At 39.9% G+C, this 15388-nt stretch overlaps 1 protein-coding gene across 1 annotated transcript in view; it reads right to left on the bottom strand.

The window, feature by feature from the left end:
• Nucleotides 1-131: 131 nt before the first annotated feature.
• Nucleotides 132-15388, bottom strand: part of LOC122833688 (calcium/calmodulin-dependent protein kinase type 1D-like) — a 21108-nt gene continuing 5851 nt past the window's right edge. Inside the window, exons 3-14 of the mRNA XM_044121473.1 lie at nt 14976-15087; nt 10698-10823; nt 10432-10506; nt 9951-10089; nt 8956-9079; nt 8257-8332; nt 6901-7013; nt 5022-5100; nt 4847-4934; nt 3267-3625; nt 1839-1923; nt 132-1751 (exon numbers count right to left, since the gene is read on the bottom strand). Coding sequence (XP_043977408.1) covers nt 1860-1923; nt 3267-3625; nt 4847-4934; nt 5022-5100; nt 6901-7013; nt 8257-8332; nt 8956-9079; nt 9951-10089; nt 10432-10506; nt 10698-10823; nt 14976-15061 — 1329 coding nt within the window. The 5' untranslated portion in view covers nt 15062-15087 and the 3' untranslated portion in view covers nt 132-1751; nt 1839-1859. The remainder of the gene's footprint in view (nt 1752-1838; nt 1924-3266; nt 3626-4846; nt 4935-5021; nt 5101-6900; nt 7014-8256; nt 8333-8955; nt 9080-9950; nt 10090-10431; nt 10507-10697; nt 10824-14975; nt 15088-15388) is intronic.

The raw sequence follows: 15388 nt of genomic DNA, 5'->3' as shown, positions 1-15388 counted from the left end.
AAATAAAACTAAACTCAAACCCCAAACCATTATAACCCTGATTCAAAGAGAAACAGGAGCAACAGTTGCCATATATTTAATGTGAAAACAATACAAAAATGCACTGTACTCTATATGGAAATACAGTCTTACATGGCATCACTAGTGTCGACTAGAGATGCACCGAGAAATGGGCGGCTGGTCGGAACGATTTGGTACAAATCTCTGAACGTTGAAACGTCGTTCAGCAACAATGAGATCAGATCTGCTTCTATTCAGAAAGCGCCTCCAACACTTTGTGATGCAGACGTTCTTACAAAGACGAAAAGTCAAAGTCAGCCATTTTCAGAATCAATGAGACGGTTTGAAAATGCCTGGCTTTGCATACCATACTGCTGCTCAGTTTTCTTTTCTGGTGCGAAAAGAGAATCAAATCACATCCTGCCATGTGAACTTATTTTCAAACTTGCAAAGATGCTCGTTGAAGTACTAGAAAGGCTGTTATACAATATAACAGCCTTTTGGATTTGGAAATGTTTGGTACAACTTATGATCCAAATTCTCCAGGAGAAACACACAGAGGTTTATGTTTAAAGCACTAACCAGGTCAAATATACTTTTAATTTTCTTTTTTTGTTTAACTTTTACTTTACCAGGATATAAAAAACCATTGATATTAAAGAATTTCAAGGGAGTCTAAGCCCAGAGGCAGCATGTCTGATGTGAGATATTGTAGTCAGGTTTATAAAGATAAATAAGTATTTATGGCGCAAAGGCTGGACTAAAATATTTAAGACTTAATTATGTCTTCTAAAAGATCCTGATGTGTTAAAGTCTTTATTGGCAGATTAAAGCTTTAGAGAAAAAAAAAGACTGAAATCGACCACAGATTGGGTTATCGGTGCATCTCTAGTGTTGACAGCATCTTTTCACCAGCTTGTGGCACTTTAGTTATGAGAGCAGCTTACAGACGTATGAGAGAAAAGCACAGCAATCAGCCTTCTGATGGGATTCAGTGATGCTGTGGGAAAGTTTTACTAGCATCCGCGTCAGCGGGATTCAGCACGAGCAGCACAGAGCAGGCCCAAAAGACTGTCAATATCCAAAACGTACATGTCCAGACACCTAAGCACTTTCACAGGCTGCCTGAGCTTCGATGATTTACCATAAGCTCATTCAAACTGTCACTTATAGCTGTATTTTTATACACTGACATATGCAGCGGTGAAGTTTGTGACAAATGAGATCACTTAACATGGTGGGATCATGTGAGAAATGGCAAATGACCGACTCAGAGTGGAGGACAAAAACAAGTTTGAACTCTTCAGGGGCCTTCATTGGATTCCTGGCAACGCCAGAAATACAGAAGACAAGCAGAGCAAGTATGCAAAGACACAGCAGACACAAACGGATCACAAATGGCAGGAAGTTAATACATGATGATGCCATTCCAATTCCAACCGAATTCAAATATCAGTGGTAAGTAAATGTAGGACATCATTTAAATGATCTATGACTATGTAAGACAAGCACAGAGTTTTGTTACGTACTGGTCTTCATTATCAATGAATAATAATTTTCAACCTGTGTCTATCTTTGAATATATTATTGATATTATTAAGTTTTAAAAACTTAATGTGTGTATGCTGTCTCTGAATCTGAAGTCGTAGAACAAACTCCAATGGGCTTGTTATCTGCAGCAAACAGAGCCATGGAGTTCAGCAGCAGGCGTGTCGAGGAGGACGCCTGTGAGGACCAAGGACTGAGGATAACTGCGGAAAAACAAATCAAGAATCAGAAAAGGGCAAAAAAGTAAGAATAATAATCTGAATGCTACAACAGGAGGGATGATATTTTACCTTCAGAGGGAACTCTGTTCATCACATGACTGTACAGACTCCAGACTGAAACGGCTGGTCCTTCCTCTGACTCACAACATCCAAGCTGGACCGCAACACACAACAAGAATTCATTTAAAGAAAGATTTAAATGAAAAACAAAATGAACAGCGCAGCTCAAAACCAGAGCATTCTGAGAGCGCCGTCCTGGGAATGTGGCGTTCGATCTGAAAAAAGGTATGGCAGCGCTGTTTTTCTGTCTAATGAGGGCATTGATAAAATTCACATCAGCTCAATTAATTCACACATTCACAAGCATCAGTTTGATACATTCATGAGGTATCAAACCAAACTACTCCAAAAAAGTTGGACTGACTTTTTTGTTAGTTCAACAAAAATGTTAGTCCAATTTTTTTGGAACTTTTTATTTCCCGAAAGAAAAAGTTTTACCCTCAAAGGGGTAAAACCTTTGAGGGTTGGGAAATAAGTGCTGAACACATGAAGAAAAGGATGTGGAGAAAGTAACGGGAAGTCAAGAAACCGACTGAAACCTGTCACTATTCAGAAAGCTTCCCAGCTTTTATGTGAAAATCACTACCAGCTTTTATAACATCAACAGAAGAATCCTCCATACCAAATTATTGTGACAGCTGGTAAAACAAAGGAAATCCTCACAAAAAGTCTTACTGTTGCTAATGGCAACAACTACAGCTGCGTGTCTAAACTCTCTAATGTTCTGCTCAGCCATAATCCAGAGGTGGACATTTCACAACCAGTTAGCAATGGTCAGGTGGCCTTTGTAAAACTTCTGACAGACGAGTCAAAACAATAATGTAAGAGAAAGAAAAGGAGATAAAGTTATCAAGCATTTCCCCCTATAAATACAGCAGGTGATCTACTCATCCACAAAGGAACACACTGCTCAAGACTCCACGGCTGAAGTACAGAATGGTGACGCTTGTTTAAAGTTTCCTGCTGAAAATCTGGACAAGCCAGTGAAATACTAGGACAGTGAAATATAGTCTGGTCTGGTCAGACGAGGCCAACAGTAGATTGTTTGGAGGTGATGTCAGGAGGAAGAATGGTTCTATACTCTATCCAACTAACCTTTCATTGATTTCCAAAAATAAAGGAGAAAATCTGTAGCAAGAACTGAAGAGCGGTGTGAAAAAGTATTTAATGCACTTCTGAAAGTTTGTTCAAGTTACCATAAACACTCCTGTGTCGTTCCAATTTTCACCCCAAACTTCATTTGTAGTCTAATTCGTTTTTGTGGGTTGCTGCCGACATCCGGTGTAAATCTTGTCTCAATAAAGCCACAAGAAATATTTAAACCGAGAACATGCTCCATACTTCTTTACACAGAGTTTCACACGGTATATCTAAAAAAAACTGCTTTTTTGGGGGGGGGGTTCTGAAAACATCACTGGGAAGAGGAGCAGCTCTCACCTGGGAGACGGCCTGAAATGACTGTCCCCTTCTGAATGGAAGCTGTGGGCGGCGTCTCTTGGATCTGCCATGACGGTCGGCGTCCCGCCAGGTTCGCTGTGACTGGATCTGAGGAGCGGACACGTCTCTCTGCCTGACTCTGCGTTAGCGCTCGGTGAATGACTCGCTGTCACAATCGGGTTCCTGTTAGGGTCAAGGGGGTCCCCCTTATCGCAGCAGGGATCCGGCAGCTCAGAGTCGGACTGAGAGGAAGACTCCACTACGATGTTGGGCAGAGAGAGGGGCGAGGGGAAGGGCTCGCTGTGGGACAGCTGCAGTTTCATCATGTGGTGGATTACTGAAGCTGCATTGAAGGCTTGCTATTGGACAACGCACAGAGAGAAAGGACTTCATGAGAGTGGAGAAAAGAACAATTACTAATTGTTTAATATTAGAAAATAACTCCTTCTGAACCCTTTTCATCCTTCAAATTAAGTCAATTGAATGTAATTTATTCTATTTTTACAGCACAAGTTCACAGTATTATTATTATAAACAGCCCCAGTTACACCAAAATCTAGTTCAGTTCCCATTTTGTTCAGTTGAATCCAATTCATTTTAATATATTCAAATAGAGTAATACTTGAATACAATCACATACAGTCAAATTCAGTCTAGTTACAACACAATGTATTTGCACAATTATGAGGCGTATTGCATGTTGTGTATTAAGGGGGCAGTATTATGTATTTTCCAGGCACATAGTGCCATTTTATAGCACAATAGCACAATTATGCAGCTACAGATATGACTCAAAAGAAATTTCACTTTGTAAATAACGCCTCCGTCTCCTTAAAAACTTTTGCTATTTCTGAAGCGTTAACGTTTTTACCAGCGTTGCACTGAGAAGTAGCTCATAATGAGCTCAGTACCACCAGGTGTTTGTTAGTTACATTACTGCTCCGTGAGGAGGAACGCTCTGGAGCTCGGCTACTGAGAAGGTCCTGCACCTCCAAGGCGGAGCTAAGTCCACCCAGACACAGCTGAATGGTTGCCATGGGAGATTATAGGATTTCTCAAACGCCACTCCAGGTATGTTTTTGATGACAGAACAACATTATACCATGAGGTAAAACTCAAAACGGGTCAATTTCACATAACACTGCCCCTTCAACCTCAGACCTGAATATTTAATGGAGTAAAAGAGGAAAGCTTAATTGTGTGCCTAATTATTGGGCAACTATTTGTATGCAGAACTATTATGCAGTCAAATCAAAAATGAAGATTTTCCTATCTCACTTCTTTCTTTTTATTTATCAAAGTTTAAAATACACAATTTTAAAGCTACAAATAGAAATTTTGGGGGGAAGTAGCAAACATTTATTTTTATCAGTCCTTTTCTGGACCAAGTACGTGTATCTTCAAGATTAAAACGGCTCAATAGTATTTATTGTTTATGTTTATTACTATACTTTTTTTATTGTTATTCTGTGATGTGTCCCTGTCCCTCCTCTCCAGGGATCAATAAAGTGCTTTTATTACCTATCAATTATCTTAAATGTAATTATGGTGTTAAAGCAGCATGCAGCAGCGTCACTAACCTTCCATTTGGATTTGGCAAAGTTTCTCCCCATCTGTTCACAGACAGACTGATAGATGTCCAGGTCTTTGGCTGTGTTTTCAGCAATCCTGAAATCACATCAGCAGTTCATGTTAGCAGGAACAGGCTGAAGAACAGATTACAGAACCTGTTTGTGGTTGAGAGGGAGAACTCACCACGGATGGCGGAGTGCCTGTTCAGTAGTGAAGCGTTTCGTGGGGTTTCTTTCCATCATGTTCCGAATGAAGTCTTTGGCTGTTGACACACGAGGCAGAAACTTTATGCTTGAAGCTGCTAAAGCTGAACGTTTTAAACATCTGCAGTCCTAAACGTGGCGCTGGTGTTATTTAAGAGTTTTTTTTAGAGTCACTAGTTTAGATCACTAAGAGTCACTGAAATGCCCATGAAGCACAACAACATTACAAATGGTCCATTGTAATTGCAATATTGTGCAATCTGATCATGTGATATGATGGTAATTACAACAAGAAAACAAAATGCACAGAAATATTTATTGTATCCCTGTATTCTGATCAGTTAGCCAAGCACGTAGCATAAGCTGAATGTTTAAATCCATGTTGTAGATATTGGCCAAGACACTGAATTCAGCAAGCAACAAACACAAAGGCATGTGAAAGATGTGGCCCGAGTGAATTTAGCATAATAGTGTCAGAGAGTGTGCTATGATTTGCTTGACACGTTTAGTCTAAGAAAAGTATTTCAGGCTTATAACACATGGTAGATTCTAGAAATATCGTTCTAGAAACATCAGAGAGAGACTTGGGGTCTTTCCACACCCCGCATGTGAGGTTGGAGACCGGGAGGAGGAGCAGGCCCCACACACTCCCTGCCAGTGGAAGGGACCCAGCGGCAGGCTGGTGGTTCTCAGTGTCCGGGGTTGGCTGCTCTGTTATGTCGGCTCCCTCCTGGTGGCTGCTTGATGAAGGCGAGGCCCCTGGGTTTTTCAAGCCTCTACTGGAAGATGGCATGCCCTTGAGGCCCTTGAGGCCCTTGAGGCCCTCGAGTCTCCGATCTCTGGGTCATGACAGGATCTGCTCTGGTGGAGGAACTTGTGGAACTGCTCCTCACTGCAGTCCACTGGGGCTTCTGCAGGTTGGTTTTACAACCGGGGGTGTAACTGTTTATCAGGCGGATGATTGAGTCTCTACTCTTGTGTGTTTTTGAACTTAACCATTATTTCAGGTCTTTTATTTCTACAAAGCTTTTGACAGGATGAATTTTTATGCTTATTTATGACATGTTGCTGGTTAGTGTAGAATGTCTGAAAGGAAGAAAGAAAATCTCTGCAAGGGGTCGTAGCTGCTGGAGTTGCTATGGTAATCTGATGGAACATTGTGAGCGATTAATCCGCAGGTTGTGATGTTTCTCCAGGGTTACAACATTATGAAAGGAGAATTATTATACGGTCGAATTGTACGTCAACAAAGCATCTGTCCCAGAGCAACAAAGGCTTCTGGAGCCAGCAAAGGCCTGAGAGCTCTCCTTCTCTGATTTTAATCACTGATACAAACAACTCCTCATCCATCAACAAACTACCTGAATAATAATCACAAAACAGAGACAAAATATCACCCATTATCTTCTAGATAACCATTTATCTGTCTACAATGCTGTCAAGTGTAAGGTAGTCAGGTGCAAGCTGGCATTCAGTGAGTGCAGTAACTATATCTGGCTTAATCCAGCAGGTCAAACCACTATAAATGTCTCCTGAGGCTGATGTCACGGTATGCTTCATTAAATATGCTAATCCTAAGGATTATGTGAACAAATCCTGCCCTATGTAAGCCAAAGAGAAGCAAGTTTATTTATATAGAACCGCTGCCACACAAGGAAACCCAAAGTGCTTTACTGATCACCAAAGAAAAGACCAAAAGAATTTTATTCTTAAAGTAATCTGAAAAGTCAATGCAAGACTTGTCGGATCAGCGTTCTGAAGGGCCAAGTGGTGAGGCGTCTGTCAGCTGGCCTACCATAGTATTGGTGTTTCCATTGGTGATATAGACATGTCGCAATCTGAAAGACTTCTTTTCTTACCTGACTCAGAGATGTCGTCCCAGAAAGGTGAATGGAAGGCATATTCAGCCCTCATAATCTTTGAAAACAGACGAGTCTCGTTTTCTTCAAAGAACGGAGGGTAGCCACAGAGTCTGCAGAACATAGAGCAAAATTAGCTACGTCATGAGTGCCTTTGCCGTTTTCTGTGTCTCATGTAATTTACCATCCAAACAGGTAATGTGACCAATGGATCTGAACAAAAAACCTGGTTGTTTGGAAGCGAAATTAACTGGATGAAAGTTCTGTGATTTATAAGATTTGTAAAGTGAACACCAAACAGGTGTCCTGTAGACAGTTTCCCCCAGCTGAGCTACGAACACCTGAACCTCCATCTGACTCACTGGCTGCTTCTGTGTCAATGCTCTCCTCCTTCTTTCCATTTCAATTTGATGGATTGAACAGAGCTAATTCAGATTTTCAAAGCATGGACTGTCGTTCCAGGCTGGACAGTTCCACAGTTGGTAGCACTTTTGCTCGGGTTTGAATCCCGGCCCAGGGTCTTTCTGCATGGAGTTCGCATGAGTGGGTTTTCTCTGGATACTCCGGCTTCCTCTCACAGTCCAAAAACATTACCAGTCCATACCCTGTGATGAAATGGCAACTTGTCCAGGGTGTTGTTGACCGCTGGAGATAGGCACCAGCATCCGTCGCAACCCCACTAGGGATAAGAGTGTAAGATAACGGGTGGGTGGAATGTTGTTCCATAGCCTAACCCTGCTTTGTTCGCCACTGTTCTCCAACGACTTTCCGTAACAACTGGACTCCTCCATGTGTCTACTGCTGAATTTTAAACTTTGTATACGGCCTGAGTGAAAAACGGATTGTCAATTGATTTCAAAATGCAAAAAGAAGAAGCAGAAGGATTACACAAAAACAGATTTTTCGACAATTGAGGAAAAACCTTAGAATAAAACTGAACTAAAATTGTCAATAAAGGTCTCAGCAATGAGTAGCCTGACCGTTCTTCTTGATCACTTCAAAATATTTGCATGCACATTCTTGATCCGATTGTTTCCCATTTTGATGGACGGAGCCAAGAGACACTGAAGAGCAGGTAGAGTCAAGTGTGAGGATGAGCAGAGGGTTTTAGGCAAAATATTGGAGATTTAAACATAAAAATGTAAAACTTTGCACACAAACTTAAAGGTCCAATTTATAGTTTGTTTGCAAAAAAATTGAACAGGTGTTTAGTGATTCTTTAAATGCAGTCATGAATCATTTGCCTGTACTATGTTCCCTCCCCCCTCTTATTCTCTTGTTCTTTTTGCATTTTGAAGCTCTGCTGACAACCTGATTATGACCAGAGTTAAATTTACTGTGGTGAAACATACTTACAGGATGTATGTGATAACGCCGATGGACCAGCAGTCCACTGCTTTGCTGTAGGGCTTCTGAGCCAAAACCTCAGGAGCTTAAATGAAAAACAGTGGACAACATTCAGGTTAAAGAGCACTTCCCATCTAGGATGTCAGGCTATCATGTTACACAAAGAAAACTGTTGGCATGAAATAAAGTCCTGTTTTCTTCAGACCGAAGCCTCAAAACTCAGACACATAATTTGGACTTTTGTGAAATATACTGGAAATCAATGGGTCTTTTTAAAGTTTGCATCTCACTACTCTGTGATTTTACTACCAAAATAGATTCTGTTTAACTGGCTGACCTCTTTGGTCTTTTCTATATCTTGAATAATCTAGCATTTACTATAACATAATAATATAACTTTTCTTTTTATGTCAAGAGGATAAAAGTTTCATTTTATGTTCTATTCTGTTCATGTAATTTGTTTTTACTTTACTGGAGTTTTGAACCACTTTTGTCTCTGAAATAAACTTGTAAAGATTGACAGATAAAAGTTGTGCTCAAAGATAGTAAATTGTGTGTAAACTTGTTGCCTTCATCAGGGGTGTACTTTACAAATGAACAGATTCTAATTTCAGCTGGAGTTGCACTGCTGAAAATCAACAAATACATTACATGAAGGCAGTTTTCACACAAGGTTTATAAAGCAGGCAAACCTTCAGATTCACTCACCAACATAACCTGGAGTGCCACAGGCTGTAGACATGACTCCATGCCCAAGTGTCTTAGACAGACCAAAGTCACTGACCATGATCTTAGCATTCTCGTCCATGTTGTAGTACAGCAGGTTCTCAGGCTGTGCAAACAGACAAAGAAACAAAAAAGATGAGAACTTTACTAACCTCATAAATACCTGGAACCACAGGAACCAGATTTGATGGTGGTCGAAAGTATAACAGCCTAAATATGGAAGTAAATGTTTGTCTCTAGGATGATCAGATTGAACTATTGCGTTTGAATTTTAAAAACTCTAATTTTTTATGTACATAATCTTTAAACACTGAAAAGTTAAACTGATAAACCAGCTATTGAAAATGTGATCACTTTGAAGTAGTAATATGTTTTGTTTTTTTTGTTTTGAGCTTGAAGTGAAAATAAGAAATTAAATTTTAACCATGTCAAAAAGAATAACAATGACATTTTCTTTGGGTTAAAAATGTATTCTGAATATATTTTAACACTGAAAGAGTAAGTGCAAATATACAACATTACAATTTCAGTGGCATTTTATTTATTCAAATCCTTGTGACACATTTGTACTAAACTTTTAATTACGCATGGATCTGGTAATCACAGCCGGCCTACTTTATTTACTTTAGTTTTATCTACCATAAATAGTGAGCATTTACAATACTGATTTAAACAGTTTTTCATTATTATTATTATTATTATTATTATTATTATTATTATTATTATTATTATTATTATTATTATTATTATTATTATTATTATTTTCTGGATGTGACTTTTCAGTGAGTCACTGAACATGATCTTTATAGTGAAAAGTATGAGGAAAAAACAGACACAAATTCCAACTAGTGAAAGGTTGTATCTGCACAGGCTGTTTGTGTGTGTGTGTGTGTGTGTGTGTGTGTGTGTGTGTGTGTGTGTGTGTGTGTGTGTGTGTGTGCGTGCGTAGGTGTGTGTGTGTGTGTGTGTGTGTTTACCTTCAGATCTCTGTGCACTATGCTGTTTTTATGAAGATAGCTGACGGCCTCCAGCACCTGTTTGATCACTTGGCTGGCGTCCTTCTCAGTGTAAACCCCTTTGTCTAAAATGCGATCAAACAGTTCACCGCCGGACACCCTGTTCATGAAACACAGACACAAAAAAAGGAAGGTCAGATTTTCAACCTCTCTAGAAATCTGCTGTGATGTCTGTCATGTACAAGTATTGACTTTTCTGCATCCTTTGCTCCAAGGCATTTGTCATTGGCTGATTTTGTTTTAACAATCACATTTAAAATGTATTTTTATCAGAAGCTATAATTATAATCAACATTAGCTTTAAGGTAATGCCTTTACTAGTAGTGGCATACTGAAAATTTAGCTATAAAACAACAAAAACCCAAAAAATATGTATTTTTCTCATCTTTTTTTTTTTGCTATTGTTCTATAGTGATGTGATAAAAGGAATGAGTCCACTTACAGTTGCATAACAAGGTAGTAATGTGTTCGGCTTTCATAAAAATCCTCCAATCCTATGACGTTATCATGTTTGATCCTGGAAGTGAGACAAAGACAAAGATGCATTTTAGCTGTTCAACTTTTATTTACAAGAGCTAAACTAAACAAAAAGATTAGTTAATAAAAACAGTGAAGAAAAAGGAACAGTCCGCTTTTTCAGTCTTTCTGTTTACTAAAATTTGATTCAAATCCTCTCCAGGAATTACTCTGAAAATGTGTGAATTTTACCTCTTCAGTACGTTGATCTCATTTTCCAGATTGCTGTGAGCGAGGTGCTTCTTCTTCAGACACTTCAGGGCGTAAAGCTGACCCGTTTTCTTCTCTCTCACCATGTAGACCTCAGAGAACGACCCCCTGCAGGGACACGCCACAGGGAGGCCACGTGAAAACAGTATCCATTTCTAACAATAGCATTTACTTAAATGACATACACAACACTCTTTCTTTCTTTTTTTTTTTTTTTTTTTTGCTGTTTGGTTTGTCTTAGTTTTATCGTCAGTTTAGATGGTGGGAAGTATTTTTTTTAAAGTGTTGGCCATTGTTTAACAGGAGGTCAATGCCTCAACCACACCTCTAATTACCTGACAACCTATTTCTCACCATTTTCCAAAACCTCTACATGGAACACACAATTATCAAACGCGACATCAACCTCATTTGTTGATAATATTTCAGCTCTACAGAGACAAAAATCCCCTCCATCGGCCTCTGTGCCAACGTCTCCAATTTGAGAAGACTTCTCCTTCATGGGCTTTTTGCTGCAAGTGCTACATTCAATCTGATTCAATTGTTGATTAGCTCCATTTGATCGCAATCCAGCATCCATCCATCCATCCATTTTCTTACACCCTTCTTCCCTAAATGGGGTCGGGAGGGTTGTTGGTGTTTATCTCCAGCTGCGTTCCAGGCGAGAGGCGGGGTCACCCTGGACAGGTCGCCAGTCTGTCGCAGGGCAACACAAAGACATACAAGACAAACAACCATTCACACACACACTCACACCTAGGGAGAATTTAGAGAGCCCAATTAACTTGACAGTCATGTTTTTGGACTGTGGGAGGAAGCCGGAGAACCCGGAGAGAACCCACCATGCACAGGGAGAACATGCAAACTCCATGCAGAAAGACCCCGGGCCGGGAATCGATCCCAGGACCTTCTTGCTGCAAGGCAACAGCTCTACCAACTGCGCCACTGTGCAGCCCTGTATCCAGCATCCATTTATCATCTATTCAGAATCCATTCATGGCCATTTCCACAATATAAGCATGCAGATGCACTATTGCACTTGTCCCAAATGGAGACTAGCTGTATTGTTAAAGTGTTTTGTTGTGCAATAGGGATTGCAACAATGTTTAGCTAATGCGACTCTTAATAATTGTGATTCTTAATTTATTATTAATGTAATTATCAATGAAGTTAAGTTTCTTTTAGTTAAAACAAAGTCGGGTTACAGCCTGATGATCAGGAATCATTAGCCAAACCCATTCAATGCACCAGAACAACCTACCCAAACATCAACCTTACAATCCAAATATTCTGGTGACACTAACACTAAACTATACACAGTATTGTTCTTACTAAGTCATTACCTCTTTTTGTGTTTGCAATGTATTCTGATTTAGACTCTGATAAAGTGGCATAAAAATACTAATTTTACTGATTTTTCTTATTGTTTTCTCTTTTCCAATACAGAAATATGTTTGACATTTAAGAACTATATTTGTGGACTTGATGAGACACATTTTTTAAATCTATAAATCCCTTCTGTTTACCTCTAAAGTGTACAGATTATTTACTTTTTCACAAGGGGCCAGGTTGGCTTGGAAAGCTTTTTTTCCCCTGACATAACATCACTGAACGCTGCAATCTGTCTTTACGTTCTGTCGATATAAAACATCGCTTGCTGATCTGAAACATTTAAATGTGACTAAAAGAACAAACAGAACTATTCTGTAAATTTGCAGCTAAGTTTTCCGAGCAATGTCTATAATTCCGCTTGTGCTCTTTAGGCTTTGAGGAACAGTCGTGAGCTACAGAAATCCTTTCTCACAGCTTTATTCACACACATAAACAGAGGCCAGTGAAGTGCATCCCGAGCTGAAATGGACTGCTTGGATAAAACGCGTACCTGGTTCTGCTCCGACTACCTCGCTTCACACTCATTCAGCACGGACTCATACACTCAGTCAGACTCCTAATCCTCTAATGAAGTTGTGCTAGGATGTTCCAGCTCAGTTCCTGTGACGTAAGCTCTCAGACACGCACAACACACACACACACACACACACACACCCGCACACAGGACACATTCAGAGCCGGGTGAGAAATGTGCAATAAAGCAGCTTTCAACAACAGGAGTGAGTTCATCCACACACCTGTCAACTGCGTGTTCCAGGTGACTGTCCTGGCTAACAAAGCTACCATTCAGTCTCAATCTGGGCTAATGAAGCACATGATGCAAATTACAAGTGAAGGCAGTTTTTTGTTAGTTTTTTTTTGTTTGTTTTTTTGTTACAGTGGGTTTGATCGGCTGTGCTGATTGTCTCAGTGTTCAGATGAGTGCCTTAAATACAAAAGGGCCACTTAATCGTAACAACAAAAGCTACGATATGTTTTTGATTAATATAAATGCATGATGATGTGAGGAATTGGATCATGATATCATACTTTGTAGCATTTAGCTAAGATATTCACATTTCATGGAAATTTCAGATGTTGGTACAAGAAGTCCCATAAAGCTTGAACACAAAAGACGTCTCAATAATAAAACACAATTAGCTTAGTTCAGTTTAGTTTGTTTGCATATAGCATAAACAAGTGGAACTGAACTGAGAAGCAGCTCCTATAACGAGCTCAGCAGATGTGCAGTTTCACCAGGTGTTTGCTAATTGCTGCTGGCTAGTCTGAAGGAGCTGAGTGGGGAGAAATGTGTGGGAGGGGAGCTCTGAACATGTGCAAACTCCGAATCTTGGAAATTGCAGCTCTGATGAGAAGCTTCATTCGGTCCACCCAGACGAAACCGAAGCTTTTACACAGCTGAATGGTTGCCATGGAGATATATTGTCGGACTGAGAAGCCGATTTTCTTAGGTGTGTGTGTGTGTGTGTGTGTGTGTGTGCATGACTGTTTGTCTGGTCTGTCTCTGTGTTGCTCTGCGATGGACCGGCGACCTGTTCAGGGTGATGGGCACCTCTGTTTTGGGTCATGACTTACAGAATTAACAACTAGCTCTGTATAAAAGCTCCTGATACATGGATTTCACTTTTACAGAACAGATGCTGAGTTCAGTGCAAAGCAATGTAGAGAAAAACACCCTACTAGCTACTGATTCCTCCAGTCATTCCTAGTGGACCAGTGGCTTATTGATGAGCTGGTAACTCATCCCAATAAATATCGTTACATTATTCCTACAGTGTATTTGTTCTCCACTCTTCTCCACTCAAGCTTTCTTCATCTCAGCTATTTAAAAATACTGAAGTATTGCAGCATCCAGTGTGACAACCATCTGAGCTACCCTTTATAAAAGGCTGATTTTATTTGGTGTTGGCTGTAAAGTCTTGAAGATATTTGACATTGCTTCTGTAGGTTTACCTGCTGTATCTTGTGCAGGTTATGAAAGCACAAAGGAACACCGAGCTGCAGGGCATCAGGTTGAAAGTCTTACAACATCTATAAACAGAGACGTTTTAACAACGTAGAGTATTCTCACTGATGAGGAACCTTCACTCTCTAGTGCTTTTAAACTGTTATGCTAAAGTAGGAGGTGCTGCCACTCAGGAAGTGTAAAAAAAAGAAAAAAGAACAAGACAAAACAGTCTTTTCTGCTCAATTTAAATTGAAATGAATTAGTTTCTTTAAAAAATGTTGAAAACAGATTCATTGATGATCACCATATCTGAACAGTCAGTTCTGTTTTTGCATTGCACGCTGCTGAGTGTGTCTGAATTGGGCTGCGGTTGCTACTAAATACTTGTACTAATTAGACCAGATTGCTTTTCAGTGGCGTCAGCGGCGTTGTTGTGTTATAACGCCGTATGTTGTTTATGGTTTTCTGCAGGTGTGGAAGCAGACTTCTAGGACATTATCTTATCTTCCTTTCATCCTTCTTTCCTCTACTCTCATTCCTTCTTCTTTTTGCCCCACCTATCTCCCTTTCTTTTCCATCCAAGTGTACATTACATTTGAAGTAAACCCAAAACAATTTGTAATATATTTTTTACAAATTGTAAAAGATTTGTGAACATTTTTTTTAACAAATTTCCTGTTATACATCAAGTGGAGCATAACAGGAAAAGCTGTAATGCTCCACTTGTGAAAGTAAATCAGTTGTGCTTCTCCTTGGCACTAAGGAAACAAAACTATTCTGAGGACCAAACTGCCAGACCGGCCATGTAAAAAGGGGAAAAGCATATTTGCATGAAGATTGTGTTTAATTTGTTTAGTTTGCTTGTTTATATCCAATATAAATGGCCAGGTGTTAAGTCACTGAAGCACAGAAGTACTTACGATCCCATTTTTCCTTTGAAATCGAACACATCCTTGATGTTGCTGACATTTTTCTTCCAGCTGCAGATGATCTCCTTCCGCCCCATCTTGGCTCTGACGTTGCCGTAGACTCCTGCAGGACGCAGAGCAAAACCAGCAGTTCTCACACTGCACAGAGACAGCTCCACTCCAAAAGTCCTCTGTCATAAACTACACCAATAAAAATTAATTTTATTCTGACAGCATGATCATCATGGAAGTTCTGAAAGTATTATATTATCTAAATATACTGTTTGTGTTTTGGAGCTGAAGTGGTTTGTGGATCTGATCAGGATGTCTCTGGAGGTTTACCCCCAGCATGTCCCACCAGGACGAGACACCGGGTCAGACCTAGAGCATACTGCGTGGACAATGTGTCCCTTATCACCTGGGAA

This window comes from Gambusia affinis, linkage group LG07 (assembly GCF_019740435.1).
Source record: "Gambusia affinis linkage group LG07, SWU_Gaff_1.0, whole genome shotgun sequence".
Lineage (NCBI taxonomy): Eukaryota > Metazoa > Chordata > Actinopteri > Cyprinodontiformes > Poeciliidae > Gambusia > Gambusia affinis.
The sequence above is the reverse complement of the archived record's forward strand: the minus strand, read 5'-3'. Positions and strand labels throughout refer to the sequence as shown.